Below are 21,735 nucleotides of genomic sequence, written 5' to 3' on the forward strand. Positions count from 1 at the left end.
TCTAGCTGATCTATTTCCCGCTGTAGAATTTATGTGTGTGTGTGTGTGTGTGTGTGTGTGTGTGTGTGTGTGTGTGTGTGTGTGTGTGTGTGTGTGTGTGTGTGTGTGTGTGTGTGTGTGTGTGTGTGTGTGTGTGTGTGTGTGTCACAGAGGTCTCAACACAGATCTCCAGCTTGAATGCTATCCTTCCACCACAACCCTCTGTCCTCTATCAGTAAGCTAGTTCTGAATCCATATAACCAATCCTATGCTTCTTAATCTTTATCAAATGTTACTAAAATCCTTGTAGACAGCAAAAAAGGCCCTACCCTCATCATTCATTTTTGTCACCTCCTCAAAAAACTCGATCAGATTAGTAAATCCATTTTTATTTGGTTCACCGTGTGATATCAGCTTGGGGCAAGAGTAGGGAATTACCTACTTCATGTAGAAAATGAGGAAGAAAGGGTCTGATGAAGGGTCCCGACACGAAATGTCACCTATCCATTTTCTCTGGAGAATGCTGCTTGACCCGCTGAATTACTCCAGCATTTTGTGTCTATTTTTGGTATAAACCAGCATTTGCAGTTCCTTTTATTACATAAGGAAGAAAAGTTGCGAGTGAGTATTTGTGCATTTTTCCTCATCCACATTGTCAGTGCACTTTGACACAAATAGGTTATTGACTTTCCCTATAGACACAAAATGCTGAAGTAACTCAGCCGGACAGGCAGCATCTCTCTATAGAAGGAATGGGTGACGTTTTGGGTCGAGACCCTCCATCAGACCTGAAATTCCCTAATTACCCTGCAGATTTTATTTAAATTGCATAACATTACATTTTTACATATTATCAATCTTTTCCAATTATTCAAAATCTGAGCACAAATGGCATTGTTTATTGCTGATCCCCCGTTGTCCTTGAAAGGCAGGTGCTGAGGTGATGATTGAGTTGATGCAATCAGTTATTATTGTTTCTCTGGAAGTTTAATGCATCAGATTGAATCACAAGGTCATTATGAAGAACAACACAATTACCCACGGCTGGTCAGTACTCAGTCTGGGTACACACGACAGATTTCCTTCCCTAGGAAAAATGTTTTTACAAGAATGCAGTAATCGTTGGTATCTTTGTTATTCCAGATTTATTTAATTAACCCAATTTAAGTTCCCCAGATGTTGTAGTGAGATTTGAACGTGTCTCCAGATCATTAATTTAGCCCCCTGGATCACAATTCCAGAAGAATAACCACTAATTAACTGCGCCCTTGAGTAAATTGCTTTATATCATTGAAATAATGGACTATAGGCTGATTATTTATGGCCTTGAAGAGGAATTAGTCATAATGTATTTGGATTGAATTGAATGGTACAATTGTTTTTGAAGAATATATCTTATTCCCAAATTAGACACAACAAGCTGGAGTAATTCAGTGGTCAGATCGCATCTCTGGAGAAAATGAATAGGTGACATCTACGGTCGGGACACTTCTTCAGACAGAGTCAGGGGAAAGGGAAACGAGAGATATAGATGGTGATGTAGAAGTGTTTGGTACGGGTAGGCAATTTAAAGGCATTATAAGGGAATATAGCCTCACAAAGTTTCTACAGTGCAGTCGTGTTCAGCACAAACATTGTGGGCCAAAGGGCCCTTTCATGTGCTGTACTGTTTTATGTTCTAGTACACTATTTCAAGTTCAAGGAATGTACTGTATGCAGTTTCTCCCTCGGTTACAACAGCTCTCTGTTCCTAAGAGCTAGTCGTAATCTGTTTGTAGCTGTAACCGCTGTTTGTAACAGTGTAGTTAAACCAGGGTAATCAATTCTTCTGTGTTTAAGAAGGAACTGCAGATGCTGGAGAATCGAAGGTACACAAAAAAGCTGGAGAAACTCAGCGGGTGCAGCAGCATCTATGGAACGAAGGAAATAGGCTACGTTTCGTCTGAAGAAGGGTTTCGGCCCGAAACGTTGCCTATTTCCTTCGCTCCATAGATGCTGCTGCACCCGCTGAGTTTCTCCAGCTTTTTTGTGTAATCAATTCTTCTGTTCAGATATTGCCATGAACTTTTGTTTGCACATGGCACAAGATGCCTGTAGCCCCACAAAGTGCAGGCCAGGACCTTCTGAATGTGCCGATACTTAGGAAGAACGTGGTTTACTTCAGTCATAGAGTTACACAGCATGGATAAAGGTCGTAAGGCCCAACATCCATGTCGACCAAGTTATCTAACTGAGTCAGGGCCTGTCCCACTTACGTGTCCTTGGCATGCAAATTACGCGACTTCGTCGTCGCGTTGAGACGCACGGGCATCGTATGGCCACGTGGGGCCGGACCCACTGAGAAGTGCGGACGTGTATGGAGTTGTGCGCGGTATTGCGTGGCTCTCCAAAATGTTGTAGCAAACAAAATCTTCGCGCGCCAACGGCCTGTCGCGTAACTGACGTCCAAAGTGGGACAGGCCCAAGACCCTGGCGCGACACAACGTCTCACCTCCAACGGCAACAGAAGCAGGCAAACGAGCGCTGAACTCAGCCTGGGGCTCACAGCTGTGGCGGTCCGGATCTGCTCCCACTTCTACTCCCAGAGCGGGGCCAAGAAAATTGAAGATAGACACCAAAATGCAGGAGTAACTCAGTGGGACCGGCAGCATCTCTGGAGAGAAGCAATGGGTGATGTATCGGGTCAAGACCCTTCTTTCAGACTGAAGAAGTCTCGACACGAAACATCACCCATTGCTTCTCTCCAGAGTTGCTGCCGGTCCCGCTGAGTTACTCCTGCATTTTGTGTCCATCTTCAATTGACGTCACGCGCTCCATCCAGACAGCTGTGCGGATGCATTAAATCATGTGCGACCTTCGCGGGACCTTCACGCCTCAAAGCGACCACCAGGTTGCGTAATTAGCATGCCAAAGACACGTAAGTGGGACAGGGGCTTTAGTCTCATTTGCTCATGTCTGGCCCATTCCCTTCCAAATCGTTCTCCCAAATACTGGTTCCGGTTATGTACAGCCTGTACAAAAGACAGGCATTTATGATCTGGGGAGGATTTGCATTGGGAATTTGGGTGTGAATCTGTCCACTTTACAGAATGGTCCATTTTTTACTTTTGTAAGATCATCAGAGAATGATATGTTTATCAATTCCATTTATATACATAGGGTGAAGCCCTGCCAGATCTCAAATTTGTAAAAGTGGACTGTAATGAAATTAACTTTTTTAATGTTTTGTTCTGTTTTGTTATTTTCTTCTAAGTGTGTAACATCTAACCATGCCATGTAAATACTATGGTATACGGTGTACGCACAATGCCGCTTAGTTTATGCGAGGATTGATCAGCGATTTCTTCATCTTTTCCAATTGGAAATCTTGAATTCAATGTTAGCTGTCATCTACGTCTAGCTCAGAACTGATAAATTAGGCAATTAATTACAATGATAGGCAGCTGGAAGATTCATAATTCACATGGGATGATCTGGAAGAATTCACCTCTGCAACTGGGCACCTGGGAGGGGAGGGGGAATGTGTTCTGTTTAGGATACATGACAACATAATGGCATCTTATGAACTCAAATGAAATTCCCTTCTGTTTATGCGCATAAATCAGGATAATATCAAAACAGAAGCAGTTTATTCATCATTCAAATTATGAATAATGATTCATCATTTCAAGAGAGAGCTCTTAGGGCTAAAGGAATCAATATTATGGGGAAAAAGCCAGAACGGGGTACTGATTTTGGATGATCACGGCACGGACTAGAAGGGTCGAGATGGCCTGTTTCCGTGCTGTAATTGTTATATGATCAGCCATGATCATGTTGAATGACGGTGCCGGCTCAAAAGGCCTACTCCTACGCCTATTTTCTATGTTTCTATGTCATTATTCATGTCAAATTGCATGCATTTCTTTCAATACTATTTTGTGCATTTGCACTGTTTATTTCAATGGAAAAGTAGTGAAAATTATGCAAGACCATATAGTTAAAATAGACACAAAGTGTTGGAGTAACTCAGTGGGTCAGGCAGTATCTCTGGAGTACATGGATACGTGATGTTTTGTCTCAGTCTGAAGAAGGGTCCCGACCCAAATATATCTCCAGAGATGTTGCCTGACCAACTGAGTTACTCCAGCACTTTGTATTTTTTCTTATCATATGGTTAAAATCTTTTAACCAGTTCACTTATTGTTTTTACATTAATTGATGGATTTGAATGATTGTTTGAGCCAAGTCAAACAGTCTGAAAGTTTTCCCTTTGTTCCTTTGCAGCTTCTTTGCTGAAAGGGTTGAAACATGCGAACATAGTACTGCTTCATGACATCATTCATACAAAGGAAACCTTGACTCTTGTGTTTGAATATGTGGTAAGTACTTTCCTCCTTCTAAGAACAGCTGGCTGCTGATGGAACTGTTTGGATTATAATTAACATGCAATTAAATCTATGAATGATTTTACCTTCAATGCAATCAATCTTTGTCACAGTCAAAGTATGTTTTCCTTGTGTCTGTACACATCATAAGTGCAGACCATGTCGACTGGGGCTTACTTGCTAGGCTCACGGATTTAAAACATTGACCAGTGGTAGATGAGTGTATCAGTAACCTGAATGCTTTTTTTCTGAATCAAGTTAACCAATTTTTAATTTTAATTGTGCTTTAAATCAGAAATTGTGTTTTTATTTGGAGAAAAAATCAACCAAAAAAATCAATTCAATTTTTCATTTTTCGATTGGTTTGCCAATGTGTAGATTTAATTCAGTCTGATTACCAGAAAAATAATCAAAAATGTTGCCTTATGCAGCATTTTGCTTTTTTTTTTTTAAATGGGTCCTGTCATTAAAAAAAAAGTTAAATTAACAATTCTACTGTTTTCTTTTGAATCACTAGTTGCAATTCAGTCATTTTATGTTAGGAAAGAACATAGGAGATTAGTGGGCAAATTTAGGGCACATGGTATTGGGGTAGGGTGCTGACATGGATAGAAAATTGGTTGGCAGACAGGAAACAAAGAGTAGGGATTAACAAGTCCCTTTCAGAATGGCAGGCAGTGACAAGTGGGGAACTGCAAGGCTCGGTGCTGGGACCCCAGCTATTTACAATATACATCAATGATTTGGATGGATTCAAAGTAACACTAGCAAATTTGCATATGACACAAAGCTGGGTGGCAGTGTGAACTATGCAGAGGATGCTATGAGAATGCAGGGTGACTTGGACAGGCTGGGTGAGTGGGCAGATGCATGGCAGATTCAGTTTAATGTGGATAAATTTGAGGTTGTCCAATTTGGTAGCAAAAATGGGAATGCAGATTACTATCTAAATGGTGTCAAGTTGGGAAAAGGGGAAGTAAAACGGGATCTGGGGGTCCTTGTTCATCTGTCAATGAAAGTAAGCATGCAGGTACAGCAGGCAGTGAAGAAAACGAATGGCATGTTGGCCTTCATAACAAGAGGAGATGAGTATAGGAGCAAATAGGTCCTTCTGCAGTTGTTTAGGGCCCTAGTGAGACCACACCTGGAGGATTGTGTGCAGTTTTGGTCCACTAATTTGAGGAAGGACATTCTTGCTATTGAGGGAGTGCAGAGTAGGTTTACAAGGTTAATTCCCGGGATGTCATATGCTGAGAGAATGGAGCGTCTGGGCTTGTATACTCTAGCGTTTAGAAGGATGAGAGGGAATCTTATTGAAACATATCAGATTATTAAGGATTTGGACATGTTAGAGGCAAGGGACATGTTTCCGATGTTGGAGAGTCCAGAACCAGGGGGCACTGTTTAAGAATAAGGGGTAAGCCATTTAGAACGGAGACAAGGAAACGGCCTCACTTTTTTCGGAGAGCGATAGAGACCGGTTCTCTGGATACTTTCAAGAGAGAGCTAGATAGGGCTCTTAAAGATAGCGGATCAGGGGATATGGGGAGAAGGCAGGAATGGGGTACTGATTGGGGATAATCAGCCATGATCACATTGAATCGCAGTGCTGGCTCAAAGGGCCGAATGGCCTAGTCCTGCACCTATTGTCTATTGAAATAACGTGCTATGATATTTTGCTCTCATTCTGCTGCAATATTTGGGGTTTGTTACTGGTTGTTTCTGGAGATGTGACAAGTAAAATGAACGAAGGGGAGCCAGTGGATGTAGTGTACCTAGACTTTCAGAAAGCCTTTGATAAGGTACCGCATGGGAGACTGGTGACTAAAATTAGAGCACATGGTATTGACATGTGTTGACATGGATAGAAAATTGGTTGGCAAACAGGAAGCAAAGAGTAGGCGTGAATGGGTCCTTTTCAGAATGGAAAGCAGTGGCGAGTGGAGTGTCGCAAGGCTCGGTGTTGGGGCTGCAACTGTTTACCATATATGTTAATGATTTGGAAGAGGGAATTGGGAGCAACACTAGCAAATTTGCAGATGACACAAAGCTGGGTGGCAGTGTGAACTGTGAAGAGGATGTTAGGAGGTTGCAGGGTGACCTGGACAAGTTGAGTGAGTGGGCAGATGCGTGGCAGATGCAGTATAATATAGATAAATGTGAGGTTATCCACTTTGCTGCAAAAACAACGGGGCAGATTATTATCTCAATCTCAACCCCATTGAGATAATAATCTGCCCCGTTGTTTTTGCCGCAAAGTGGATAACCTCACATTTATCTATATTATACTGCATCTGCCACGCATCTGCCCACTCACTCAACTTGTCCAGGTCACCCTGCAACCTCCTAACATCCTCTTCACAGTTCACACTGCCACCCAGCTTTGTGTCATCTGCAAATTTGCTAGTGTTGCTCCCAATTCCCTCTTCCAAATCATTAACAGGTTAGGTAAGGGGGAGGTGCAGCGAGACCTGGGTGTCCTTGTAAACATGGCTGTTGGCTTACTGGTACAGCAGGCAGTGACGAAAGCTAATGGAATGTTGGCCTTCATAACACGAGGATTTCAGTAAAGGAGTAAAGAGGTTCTTCTGCAGTTGTATAGTGCTCTGGTAAGACCACATCTGGAGTATTGTGTACAGTTTTGGTCTCCAAATTTGAGGAATGACATCCTTGTGTTTGAGGCAGTGCAGCGTAGGTTCACAAGATTGATTCCTGGGATGGTCGGACTGTCATATGAGGAAAGATTGCAAAGACTAGGCCTGTATTCACTGGAGTTTAGACGATCTGATAGAAACATATAAAATTATAAAAGGACTGGACAAGCTAGATGCTGGAAAAATATTCCCAATGTTGGGGGAGTCCAGAACCAGGGGCCACAGTCTTAGAATAAAGGGGAGGCCATTTAAGACTGAGGTGAGAAAAAACTTTTTCACTCAGAGTTGTGAATTTGTGGAATTCGATGCCACAGAGGGCAGTGGAGGTCAAGTCACTGGATGGATTTAAGTGAGAGTTAGATAGAGCTCTAGGGGCGAGTGGAATCCAGGGATATGGGGAGAAGGCAGGCACGGGTTATTGATTGGGGACGATCAGCCATGATCATAATGAATAGCGGTGCTGGCTTGAAGGGCCGAATGGCTTCCTCCTGCACCTATTTTTGATGTTTCTATGTAATCATATAAACATGTGACTATAAACAAAATATATATTTCCTTTATCCTTGTCCTGCTATACTGGTAGGAGGTTGTGTTTGAATTTGGACCTGAAGATTGATGTTGAAAGGAATACACCTGAAGAGCATTGCAGGTGTTGAACAAAAATGTGCAGTAATAAGCTTGTTTTTCTTAGTTTGTTAGTTTTTAACCACTGCTTGAGCTTCAGTTGGGGTCTCGTCAGTCGGCACCATCTAGGAGTATGTTCCTAATGCCAGTGGGTGATGTACAATGCTTTCCAACTCATGTTTCATGTCAGTTTGTTGGATTGATGCAGCCACTGTACTATTATGTTTTCAGAACAAAATGTGATGTTTCCTTCAGGCAATGTCCTGTCATGTAGTAACTAGCATCTAATTATTTACATGAAAAGTGACTGACCCATTCATTTGCTGTTTTATTTTACTTGAAAACCTGATTTATTTCTATGTTATATTTTTGTTTGCTTTAATGCTGCTTCATTCTAGTTACTGTATATATACTGTTGAGCATGTAGTGATATCTGTTCGGGGATTTTAACATTCTGATTAAAAATAGATATTCAAGAGTTACCCTGTTATTTTCTTGTTAAATTATGATAGTAGCAACGCGTGCAGGTATAAAATATTAATGCACTTAATTAGTTAAATCAAACAAAATTGAACATTGGGCCAGATATTAGGGCAATTTTAGAGATTTTTAAACAGCATCTTAAGAAAAGAAAGTAGACAAAAATGCTGGAGAAACTCAGCAGGTGAGGCAGCATCTATGGAGCGAAGGAAATAGGCAACGTTTGGGGTCGAAACCCTTTTTCAGACTGAAGAAGAGTTTCATCCCGAAAGGGTCCGACAGGGTCTGAAGAAGGGTTTAGGCCCGAAACGTTGCCTATTTCTTTCGCTCCATAGATGCTGCCTCACCCGCTGAGTTTCTCCAGCATTTTTGTCTCCCTTCGATTTTCAAGCATCTGCAGTTCCTTCTTAAATTTCTTAAGAAGAGAAACAAGTTTGTGGTCACATTTTTTTTCCGACTGAGCCTTGAGCTAAGGACACTTTGGTCAGTATTGGAGTGAATAGACGAGCAAATCACAGAGATGCTACAAGATAGCTGTCCGGTAGGCGGCGCAACTCTCGTCAGCAGCAGCCTCTGCAGCCCGTCCGCGTTTTTATTATTTTCTGTCTATGCTTTTATGTAGTTTTTGTTATTTTTTGTTGGGGTGTGTGTGTGGGGGGATGGGGTGGGAGGGAGGGGGAAATCTCTCCCTGCACGGGAGACCCACCCTTTTCTTGTCGGGTCTCCGTTATCGTTGGGGCTGCAACGAGGAGCGGCCTCCAACAGGAGGAGACCGGGGACTCTGGTGCCGACGACTCACCGTCACCGTCGCGGGGCTGGCCGAGTCCGGAGCGGGTGGAGCGGTGGAGGAGCGCTGCTGATGCTGCTGCTGCTGCGGCCCGACCTCCGGAGATTCGGAGGCTTCAACTGCAGGTCTGGTGGACGGCGGCACCGGGAGCCCGCGGGTCCCTGGAGGGAGACCGCTTTTCAGGGCTCTCGCAACGGCGACTTCTCCCGCCCGAGTTGCGGGGTCGAAGAGCTCCTGGAGCGGGGCCTGACATCACCGCCCCGCGTGGCTTGGAATGGCCGCGGGACTCTGCGAGCGCACGCCGGGGGCTCTAACACCAAGACCCGGTGTGCGACCTTGCACCACCTGGCGTGGCTTTAATGGCCGCGGGACAATCGCCATCGCCATCCGGGGGCTTTGACTTTGACTCTGACATCGGGGGGGGGGGAGGAGAGTGCAGTGGAGAGATAAGTTTTTTTGGCCTTCCATCACAGCGATGTGATGGATGTTTATGTAAATTATGTTGTGTCTTGGGTCTATTTGTTTGTAATGTATGGCTGCAGAAACGGCATTTCGTTTGGACCTCAAGGGGTCCAAATGACAATTAAATTGTATCTTGTATCTTGTAGATGAGGAAAGAAGATTTTTTAAAGTGAGCAATTGTCAGAACGGGAACTAATGAAACTAAGTGTACATGAGATAATGATGAATTAGGGATAATGATGAATTAGGTGGTGCATCTTGGAATATTGCCATTGTCTTTCTGAAGAGCTTCAGTTAATGTGTGATGGAATGAAGGAAGCTCCCAGGAAAAGCTACTTGTAATGTTATGACTGAGGTTTAATAAATAAATGTTACCAAACATTGTGAATAAGGGAATAAATTAATCCCATTATGAATTTTTGTACTGTTAATATTTGTACTGTTAAAATAGAATCATCAATTATACAAACATAAGTTAAGATAAAACATTAAGATTAAGGTAAGTATAGTAAAAATTTAATTGTTCTGTTTCGGTATATACAAGACAAAACACCCTTGACTCTCTCTTGACTAGATTCTAAATCATTGGAATATATTAGGGATCTGTGGGATATGAAATAAGGAACAATGTAGCAAGACCATTAAAATCACGAAGATTTTTTTTCCCCATTTCTAATTCAATACACTTTAACTAGTTCTGGTTTTATTTGACTGCAGCAAGTCATTGATAATCTTGCGACAAACAGTAACTTTTTTTAATTGAACTTTTCATCACAATCCATTTTTCTGAAAAATATTCTCATTAATATTATTTGAGTACATTAGGTGCATAAAACATTGTTTTTCCTTAATGTGTGCTCCTTTTGGGTGCTGTTTTAATTCTTTGTATTCCATCTGATCTCTATTCACTTCTGGTGCTCATTCATTTAATTACCCATCCAGCTCTCACTGTTCCAGTTCTGATAGAGGATCATTCACCAGGCATTTTTAAATTTCTTACCTGATCCCACCTGGCCTGCTGAGTGTTTCTGGCTCTTTTAAAAATTGATTAAGCTAGTCCTGCCACTATATATAATTTTACACAGGTGTTTGTGGGGTGCGGGGAGGATGGGAAGGGAGGTGATGGAAATGACACCTATTTACCCACACTGAAGAAGGGTCTCGACCCGATGCATCACCCATTCTTTCTCTCCAGAGATGCTGCCTGACCGCTGAGTTAGACCAGCTTTTTGTGTCTATCTTTTCCTATTAACGACACCCAGATTCCACCACTCAGACAAATTAAGAGCAATTTGCAGCAGCCAATTGAGCCACTAATCCGCACGTCCTTGGGATGTGTGAGAAAACTGGAGCACCTGGGGAAAATCCAGGGATAAAATGCCAATTGCACATATAAAATATCGGAGGTCGGGTTTGAACCTGCTTCACTGGAACTCAGACAATGGCTCTACCAGTTACAGTGCATTCAGAAAGTATTCAGACCCCTTCACTTCCACATTTTGTTACATTATTGCCTTATTTTAATTTTAAAATGGATTAAAATCTTTTTTTTAATCATCAATCTACACCCAACACCTCAGAAAGAAGGGAAAATAGGTGTTTACAATTTTTTGCAAAGTAATTAAAAATAAATAACTGAAATATCACATTTACATAAGTATTCTGACCCTTTGCTATGACACTCAAAATTTAGCTTAGGTTCATCCTGTTTCCATTAATTATCCTTGATATTTCTACAACTTGATTGGAGCCCACCAGTGGTAAATTAAATTGATTGGACATGATTTGGAAAGGCACACACCTGTCTATATAAGGTCCCACAGTTGACAGTGCATGTCAGAGCAAAAACCAAGCCATGAAGATGAAGGAATTATCTGTAGACCTCCGAGATAGGATTGTGTCGAGACACGGATCTGGGGAAGGGTATAAACAATTTCTGCAGCATTGCAGGTCCCGTAGAGCACAGTGGCCTCCGTCGTTCTTAAATGGAAGAATTCTGGAAACCAGGGCTCTTCATAGAGATGGCTGCCCGGCCAAACTGAGCAATCGGGGGAGAAGGGCCTTGGTCAAGGAGGTGACCAAGAACCCGATGTTCACTCTGACAGAGCTCCAATCTCCAGAAGGCCAACTATATCTGCAGCACTCCAGCAACCAGGCATTTATGGTAGAGTGGCCAGACGGAAGCCACTCCTCAGTAAAAGGCACATGACAGCCCGCATGAAGTTTGCCAAAAGGCATGAGAAACTAGATTCTCTGGTCTGATGAAACCAAGATTGAACTCTTTGGACTGAATGCCAAGCGTCATGTCTGGAACTAGGCACCGCGCATCACCTGGCCAATACCATACCCTCGGTGAAGCATGGTGGTGGCAGCATCATGCTGTGGGGATGTTTTTCAGCAGCATAAACTGGGGGATTAGTTAGGATTGAGGGAAAGATGAACAGAGCAAAGTACAGAGAGATCCTTGATGAAAACCTGCACCAAAATGTTCCGGATCTCAGACTGGGGCAGAGGTTCACCTTCCAACAGGACAACGACCCAAAGCACACAGTCAAGACAATGCAGGAGTGGCTTTGTGACAAGTCTGTGAATGTCCTTGAGTGGCCCAGCCAGAGCCCAGTCTTGAACCCGATCAAACATCTCTGGAGGGACCTGAAAATAGATGTGCATCGATGCTCCCCATCCAACGTGACAGAGCTTGAGAGAATCTGCAGAGAAGAATGGGAGAAATTACTCAAATATAGGTGTGCCAAGCTTGTACCATCATACCCAAGAAGACTTGAGGCTGTAATCGCTGTCAAAGGTGCCTCAACAAAGTACTGAGTAAAGGGTCTGAATACTTATGTAAATGTGGTATTTCAGTTATTTCTCTTTAATTACTTTGCAAACATTTCTAAACCCTGTTTTTACTTTTTTTTATTATGGGGTATTTGTAGATTGATGATAAAAAAATAATTTAATCTATTTTAGAATAAGGCTGTACCGTAACAAAATGTGGAAAAAGTGAAGGGATCTGAATACTTTCTGAATTTGTTGTAACCCACATTCCGATTGTGCCTCACTGCATTTAAACAGGCAGTATGATGAGCTAGTGTGTTTTGGTGGTGTTGTATCTTGATGGCATTGTGTAAATAAACTGGAAGATGCTTGAATTGCTCAACCTCTCCCGAACCCACAAACATCTCTGTACAACAATATATAGAGCTGGAAGATCAACCATTATGACTGTTTAATGCAATGGCTCCTTTAACCAGACTGTAATATTTCCGCAAACATCACAGCAAACCAAAGATAATCAACTACACAACACTGTATTTGGATGCAACATGTGTTGGATGCAACAGAGTTTAAAATAAATAGTGGGGGGAGGAGAATAATTGGATATACAAAGATGGAGTTAAAGGGAAAGGGAGTGTAGGAAAAGTTAAGAAAGACAGCAGAATTAATGGGACTGAAAGCTCATGAAGGGATATGGGGAGTATGGTCAAGTGAAATAGGAATTGAGGTGAGTAATGGATTAAAAGTATTATATATGAATGCACGAAGTATAAGAAGTAAAGTGGATGAGATTGAGGCTCAGTTAGAAATTGGTAGATATGACATTGTGGGGATTACAGAGACATGGCTGCAGGAGGATCGGGACTGGGAACTGAATATTCAGGTTATATGTCCTATAGAAAGGACAGGCAGGTGGGCAGAGAACGTGGGGTCTCTGTTGGTGAGGGATGAAATTCAATCCCTTGCGAGGGGTGACATAGGGACTGACGTAGAGTCGCTGTGGATTGAATTAAGGAATTGTAAAGATAAGAAGACACAAATGGGAGTTATCTATAGGCCCCTAAACAGTAGCCTGGATATAGGGTGCAAGTTGCAACAGGAGTTAAAATTGGCATGAAACAAAGTAATGCCACTGTGGTTATGGGAGATTTCAATATGCAAGTAGACTGGGAAAATCAGGTTGGTTCTGGACCCCAAGAAAGGGAGTTTGTAGAGTGTCTCCAAGATGGATTATTTGGTGCAGCTTGTATGGAGCCTACCAGAGAGAAGGCAATTCTGGATTTAGCATTGTATAATGAAACAAATTTAATAAGGGAACTCAAGGTAAAGAAACCGTTAAGAGGTAGTGACCATAATCCGATTCGTTTTAATCTGCCATTTGAGAGGGAGAAGGTTAAATCAGAAGTGTCAATGTTGCAGATGAACAAAGGAGAATATGAAGGCATGAGAGAAGAGCTGGCCAAGGTTGACTGGAAAAGGATCCTCGCAGGAATGATGGTGGAACAGCATTGGCAGGAATTTCTAGGCATAATCCAGAAAATTGAGGATCATTTCATTCCAAAGAGGAAGAAAGATTCTAAGGAGAGTAAGAGGCAATCGTGGCTGACAAGGGAAGTTAGAGATGGAATAAAACGATAAGCAAAGAGTAGCGGGAAGCCAGAGGATTGGAAAACTTTCAAAGGACAACAAAAGGTAACAAAAAGGTCCATAAGGAGTGAAAAGATGAAGTACGAGGGTAAGGTGGCCAAGAATATAAAAAAGGATAGTAAAAGCCTCTTTAGATATGTTAAGAGAAAAAGATTAGTAAAGACATATGTGAGTCCCTTGAAGGCAGAAATACCGGGTATGTTTGAAACTATTTTTTGTAATGTACTGTATCTTTAAAAAAAACTACATCAATCAGGTGTGAAAAAATTATACTGAATCGAACGATGATTGAAAATGCATGGAAATCGACTAATCGAGAACCTGCTGCGAAATTGTTGTCAAAAGTTGTATTTTATTTCGAAGTAAGAATTTGAAGATAGGGACAGATATTCTACACAGAAATTTTAAACTCTGGAGAGCTCTTGGGTGAACTTGCACAGTGGGACAGGACTTGAGGCAGCATCTATGGAGTGAAGGAAATAGCCAACGTTTCGGGCCGGGTCTGAAGAAGTGTTTCGACCTGAAACGTTGCATATTTCCTTCGCTCCATAGATGCTGCCTCGCCCGCTGAGTTTCTCCAGCATTTTTGTCTACCGCAAAACGTCAATGATTCCGGGAATGCCGTGAGAGTTAGAGAGAGACGAGATGGGGAATGGGAGAGAGAGAGAGCGCGAGAGAGAGGGAGGGAGAGAGCGAAAGACACAACGTGGGTCGGTAGGTAAATTGAATGACTAACCTGCTGCACACCAAGAAGCTCACCAAGAAGAAGTCCTCAATCATGATGGTGAGTTTTAAGAAATTCTTAATGTCATCAATGCATCGATTTACATTCCTCAGTAAATGTAATTCTGTTTTGAACAAATGTTAATGGTGCCTCGTGAATTGTATTCAAAGAAACCCAGCGTCATTAATACTTGATCAAAACACAATTACATTTACTGAGGAATTGATGACACATTGTATAACTACTTGTTAACTACTGGCTGTTAACAAGTGCTACAGTAGTAGTTAACACATCGTTTGTGTCTGATGGCCGTGTAGCAGTTGTTATCCATGTTCGTTTTGTAAAAAAATCCTTATGGCAAATGTATTTTTAAAAATCTTTATTTAACAAAGCGAATTTGTATTTCCATATGAAATACGTAAAATTAACGCGGGGCCCAATTTGGAAAAATCGGTCAAGGCCGGCCCTGCAGGCAGTGGCGAGTGGAGTGCCGCAAGGCTCGGTGCTGGAGCTGCAACTATTTACAATATATATTGATGATTTAGATGATGAGATTAAAAGTAACTAGCAATTTTGCGGATGACTGAAGCTGGGTGACAGTGTGAACTGTGAAGAGGATGCTATGTGGTTGCACAGTGACTTGAATAGGCTGAGTGAGTGGGCAGATGCATGGCGATGCAGTATAATGTAGTTAAATGCGAGGTTATCCACTCTGGCGGCAAGAACAAGGAGGCAGATTATTATCTCAATGTTGTCAGATTAGGAAAAAGGGAAGCGCAACAAGACCTGGGTTTCCTTGTATACCAGTCACTGAAAGTAAACGCAGCTGGCAGTGAAGAAAGATAATGGTATGTTGGCCATAGTGAGAGGATTCGAGTATAGGAGTAAAGAGGTGCTTCTGCAGTTGTCCAGGGCCACACATCTGAAGTATTGTGTGCACTTTTGGTCTCCTAATTTGAAGAAGGACATCCTTGCTATTGAGACTGCGTAGATTCATGAGGTTCATCCCCGGGATGGCGGGACTGTCACATGAGGACAGATTGGAAAGATTGGAAAGACTGGGCTAGTGTTCATTGGAATTTAGGAGGTTGAGATGGGATCTTATAGAAACATATAAAATATAAAATTATAAAAGGACTGGACAAGCTAGATGTAGGGAAAACTTTCCCATGTTAGGGGAGACCAAAATGAGGGGCCACAGTCAAAGAATAAAGGGGAGGCCATTTAAAACTGAGATGAAAAAAAATAATTTTCACCCAGAGTTGTGAATTTGTGGAATTCTCTGCCACAGAAGAGATTGGAGGCCAATTCACTGGATGGATTTAAATGAGAGTTCGAGCTCTAGGGCCTAGTGGAATCAAGGGATATGGGAAGAAGGCAGGCATAGAAACATAGAAAGTAGGTGCAAGAGTAGGCCATTCGGCCCTTCGAGCCTGCTCCGCCATTGAATATGATCATGGCTGATCATCCAACTCAGTATCCTGTAACTGCCTTCTCTCCATACCCCCTGATCCCTTTAGCCCCAAGGACCACATCTAACTCCCTCTTAAATATAGCCAATGAACTGGCCTCAACTACCTTCTGTGGCAGAGAATTCCAGAGATTCACCAATATCTGTGTGAAAAATGTTTTCCTCATCTCGGTCCTAAAAGATTTCCCCCTTATCCTAAAACTGTGACCCCTTGTTCTGGACTTCCCCAACATCGGGTACAATCTTTCTGCATCTAGCCTGTCCAACCCCTTAAGAATTCCCCCTCAATCTTATAAATTCTAGCGAGTACAAGCCGCGTCTATCCAGTCTTTCTTCATATGAAAGTCCTGACATCCCAGGAATCAGTCTGGTGAACCTTCTCTGTACTCCCTCTATGGCAAGAATGTCTTTCCTCAGATTAGGAGACCAAAACTGTCCGCAATACTCCAGGTGTGGTCTCACCAAGACCCTGTACAACTGCAGTAGAACCTCCCTGCTCCTATACTCAAATCCTTTTGCTATGAAAGCTAACATACCATTTGCTTTCTTTATCCACATTATACTGCATCTGCCATGCATTTTCCCACTCACCCAGCCTATCCAAGTCACCTTGCAGCCTCCTAGCATCCTCCTCACAGCTAACACTGCCCCCCAGCTTCATGTCATCCGCAAACTTGGAGATGTTGCATTCAATTCCCTCGTCCAAATCATAAATATATATTGTAAATAGCTGGGGTCCCAGCACTGAGCCTTGTGGTAACCCGACTAGTCACTGCCTGCCATTGTGAAAAGGACCAGTTTACTCCTACTCTTTGCTTCCTGTCTGCCAGCCAGTTCTCTATCCATATCAATACTGAGCCCCCAATACCGTGTGCTTTAAGTTTGTATACTAATCTCTTATGTGGGACCTTGTCGAAAGCCTTCTGGAAGTCCAGATATAACACATCCACTGGTTCTCCCTTATCAATTCTACTGTTTACATCCTCGAAAAAATCTATAAGATTCGTCAGACATGATTTACCTTTCGTAAATCCATGCTGACTTTGTCCAATGATTTCACCACTTTCCAAATGTGCTGCTATCCCATCTTTAATAACTGATTCTAGCAGTTTTCCCCACTACCGACGTTAGACTAACTGGTCTGTAATTCCCTGTTTTCTCTCTCCCTCCCTTTTTAAAAAGTGGGGTTACATTAGCTACCCTCCAATCCTCAGGAACTACTCCAGAATCTAAAGAGTTTTGAAAAATTATCACTAATGCATCCACTATTTCTGGGGCTACGTCCTTAAGTACTCTGGGATGCAGCCTATCTGGCCCTGGGGATTTATCGGCCTTTAATCCATTCAATTTACCTAACACCACTTCCCAGCTAACCTGGATTTCACTCATTTCCTCCATCTCATTTGATCCCCGGTCCCCTGCTATTTCCGGAAGATTATTTATGTCTTCCTTACTGAAGACAGAACCAAAGTAGTTATTCAATTGTTCTGCCATGTCCTTGTTCCCCATGATCAATTCACCTGTTCCTGACTGCAAGGGACCTACAGTTGCTTTAACTAATCTTTTTCTCTTCACATGTCTATAAAAACTTTTGCAGTCAGTTTTTATGTTCTCTGCCAATTTTCTTTCATAATCTATTTTCCCTTTCCCAATTAAGCCTTTGTCCTCCTCTGCTGGACTCTGAATTTCTCCCAGTCCTCTGGTTGGCTGCTTTTTCTGGCTAATTTGTATGCTTCATCTTTTGTTTTGATACTATCCCTGATTTCCCTTGTTATCCACGGATGCACTATCTTCCCTGATTTATTCTTTTGGCAAACTGGGATGAACAATTGTTGTAGCTCATCCACGCAGTCTTGAAATGCCTTCCATTGCATATCCACTGTCAACCCTTTAAGAATCAATTGCCAGTCTATCTTGGCCAATTCACGTCTCATACCTTCAAAGTTACCTTTCTTTAAGTTCAGGACCCTTGTTTCTGAATTAACAATGTCACTCTCCATCCTAATGAAGAATTCAACCATATTATGGTCACTCTTGCCCAAGGGGCCACGCACAACTAACTAACTAACCTACCTCATTAGTCAATACCCAGACTAGAATAGCCTGCTCTCTCGTTGGTCCCTCTACATGTTGGTTTAGAAAACTATCCCGCATACATTCCAAGAAATCCTCTTCCTCAGCACCCTTGCCAATTTGATTCACCCAATCTATATGTAGATTGAAGTCACCCATTATAACCGTTTTACCTTTGTTGCACGCATTTCTAATTTCCTGTTTGATGCCATCCCCAACTACACTACTACTGTTAGGTGGCCTGTACACAACACCCACTAGCGTTTTCTGCCCCTTAGTGTTTCGCAGCTCTACCCATATCGATTCCACATCCTCCAAGCTAATGTCCTTCCTTTCTATTGCGTTAATCTCCTTTCTAACCAGCAACGCTACCCCACCTCCTTTTCCTTTCTGTCTATCCCTCCTGAATATTGAATATCCCTGGATGTTCAGCTCCCAGCCTTGGTCACCCTGGAGCCATGTCTCCGTGATCCCAACTATATCATAGTCATTAATAGCTATCTGCACATTCAACTCATGCACCTTATTACAAATGCTCCTTGCATTGAAACACAAAGCCTTCAGGCTTGTTTTTACACCACTCTTACCCCTTATACAATTATGTTGAAAAGTGGCCCTTTTTGATTTTTGCCCTGGTTTTGTCTGCCTGCCACTTTTACTTTTCACCTTCCTACCTATTGATTCTACCCTCATTTTACACCCCTCTGTCTCTCCGCTCACACATTTAAGAAACCCTTTCCCTTTAACTCCATCCTCGACTATCCCATTTGACACCCCACCCCCCTTATTCAGTTTAATACCACCCGTGTAGCAATGGCAAACCTGCATGGGTTACTGATTGGCCAGTGATGATCAGCAATGATCACAATGAATGGCGGTGCAGGCTCGAAGGACCATATGACCTCCTCCTGTACCTATTTTCTATGTAAAGCAAGCATTACTACATAACTATAATATTTCCCTTTCATTACAAAGGAAAATAAAAGTTACACATGTTTACATACATTACAAAAGTTACATATAAACATTTGTAAATGTATAGGCAGTCACCTCACTGGACCTTTCACTCTGGAACCTTGTCAGTGATGTTGGTGTGACTGACGTTTCGTCAGCGTACAAGCTGGATACTAACTGATGGTTTAATTCAAGGTTTTGTGAGATCTCTGTCTGGCTCTGTACAACTGCTCAATCTCATCTTTAAACATGCTCAATATTTTGGCCACCACAGCTGTCTGTTGTAATGAATCCCACAGATTCACCACCCTCCGGCTAAAGAAATTCCTCCTCTTCTCCATTCTAAATATACGTCCTTTTATTAAATCCTTATATACGTGCCTCTGGTTCTGGACTCTCATATTACTAGAAACATCCTTTCCATGTCCACTCTATATAGGCCTTTCAAGGCATTTTAGTATCTGGTAGGTTTCAATGAGATCCCTCTCATCCTTCTAAATTCCTGCAAGTGCAGAGCCTTCAAAAGCTCCTTGTATATGAACCCAATCATTCTTGTAAACCTCCTCTGGACCCTCTCAAAAACAAGTACAATTTTCTCAGATATGGGGCCCAAACTGTTCACAATATTTCAAATGTGGCCTCATCATATACTTTTGGTCCCTCTGGTTTTCCAACATTCTCCAAGACCCTATCATTAACTGTAAAAGTCTAACCCTGGTTTGATTTATTATAATGCAATGTCTTGCACATCTGAATTGAATGTGATTTGCCATTCCTCGACCTACTTGCCTAGTGTAATTTTTGACAACTTTCTTCTTTGTCTACAAACCAGCTACTTTAGTATCATCTGCATACCTAGTAACTATGTCTTGTACATTCTCATCCAAATCATTTAAATAAACGATGAACAACAATGAGCCCAGCACTGATCCCTGTAGCACACTACTAGCCACTGGTCTTCAGCCCAAAAAACAACCTTCCACCATCCTGCTTCCTCCCAACAAGCCAATTCTATATCTGAAGAAGGGTCTCGATCCAAACGTCACCTATTCCTTTTCTTCCAGAGATACTGTCTGACTTGCTGAGTTGCTCCATCTTTTTGTGTCTATCTTCTATATCCAGTTAGCTAGGTCTCCTTGGATCTCATACAATCTAACCACCCAAGCCAGACTACTGTTTACCTTTCTACTTTCCATATAGACAATGTCCACTGCCCTGCCTTCATCAACCATCTTGCTTACATCCTCAAAAAAACTCTAACAGAGTTATGATACATGTTTTCCTGTGCCCAAATCCATGTTGGCCATCTCTTATCAGCTCTTGTTATCCAAATACTAGCAGATCCTGTCCCTCAGAATCCTCACCATTAAAAGGCCCACCACCAGCCTTGGCTTTGTACCTTGGCTTGTCCTTGCTCTCCTTTTTAAATAATGGTATATTAACCACCCTCACATCTTCTGGAACTTCACCTGTGGTTAAGGATGAAGCAAATTACTCTGCAAGGACCTCGACAATTTCTTCTCTAGACTCCTACAAGTTGCGAGGATGCACCTGGTCAGGCCACGGGGCTAATCCATCGTAATGCACTTTAAGATTGACTAGACCTTCTCTTTGGCAATTTGTATATGGTCCAAGTCATCCTAATTAATTTGCCTCAATTCTTCAGCTTGTATGATCTTCACAGGAAAACTGATGACAAATGTTCATTAATATTCTCACCCGTGTCCTCTGACTCAATGCATAGACATCCATGATGATTTTTAAGGGAAGCTATTCTATCCTTGGCACCATTGTAATATTACTATGTTGGGATTGTGTGGTATTTTCCATTTTCCTTTACCTTGTCTGCCATTTCCATCTCATGTCCTCTAGGTCTCCAGATTTCTCTCTTAAGTTTATTCCCACACTTATATATTGAGGGATTTTCTTGATCCTGTGCCTAAACCTGAAGTATGCCTCAATTTTCCTGATCAGAGCCTCAATATTTTGTGGCAGTCTTGCCCTTCATTTGAACAGCATTATGCTTTCCCTATTGCACTTTTAAAAGCCTCACACTTGCCATTGCTAGCACGTGGTACTGGGAGTAATCCAGAGATTGCTGCCTTTGAGGTCCTGCTTTTTAACCTCTTTCTAACTCCATATCTTCACTCAGCAGAACCTCAGCCTTTTCTCTACCTATGTTATTGGAGTCAATGTGCACAACTATCCTTGCTGCTCCCCCTCCCCCTGGAGAATGTCCTGAAGCATCCTTGACCCTGATACCCAGGAGACAACTCACTATTCGGGCTCTCATTTGCGGCCACATAATCTCCCGTCCATCCCCAATCCATTTAATCTCCATTCACTATTGCTTTGTCTGACTCCACCTATCCTTGCTGAGCCTGAGGAGTTAGTCACTGTGCTGCTTTAAAGTCATTTAGTCAACCCCGCCTCCCTCCCTCCCAACATTATACAAAGGCACACCATTACTGAGGGGGCTGGTCACATGAGAACACTACATTGTCTGTCTGCTCCCTCTACCTTCCCTGGTGGTCACCAAACTACTTTGTTGTGACCATGACACTAAAACTTGTATCTATAATGCTCTCAGCACCCTGAATGCTCCTGAGTGCATCCAGCTCCAGTTCCATTCCCTTGAGGCAGCCAAGGAAATGAAGCTGGGTACACTTCCCACAAGTGTAGTCACCAGGGAAAGTGTAAATTTCCCTAATCGTCCAAATCCCGCAGGAGGTGTA

At 42.4% G+C, this 21,735-nt stretch overlaps 1 protein-coding gene across 3 annotated transcripts in view; it reads left to right on the forward strand.

The window, feature by feature from the left end:
• cdk14 (cyclin-dependent kinase 14) overlaps window positions 1-21,735 on the forward strand; it is a 659,117-nt gene that overhangs the window by 227,457 nt on the left and 409,925 nt on the right. For all 3 annotated transcript variants that reach the window (XM_055655908.1, XM_055655917.1, XM_055655925.1), the window contains one exon: window positions 4,246-4,340. In XM_055655908.1, the coding sequence (XP_055511883.1) occupies window positions 4,246-4,340 (95 nt within the window). The remainder of the gene's footprint in view (window positions 1-4,245; window positions 4,341-21,735) is intronic.

The sequence above is a fragment of the Leucoraja erinacea genome, chromosome 2 (assembly GCF_028641065.1).
Source record: "Leucoraja erinacea ecotype New England chromosome 2, Leri_hhj_1, whole genome shotgun sequence".
Taxonomy (NCBI): domain Eukaryota; kingdom Metazoa; phylum Chordata; class Chondrichthyes; order Rajiformes; family Rajidae; genus Leucoraja; species Leucoraja erinaceus.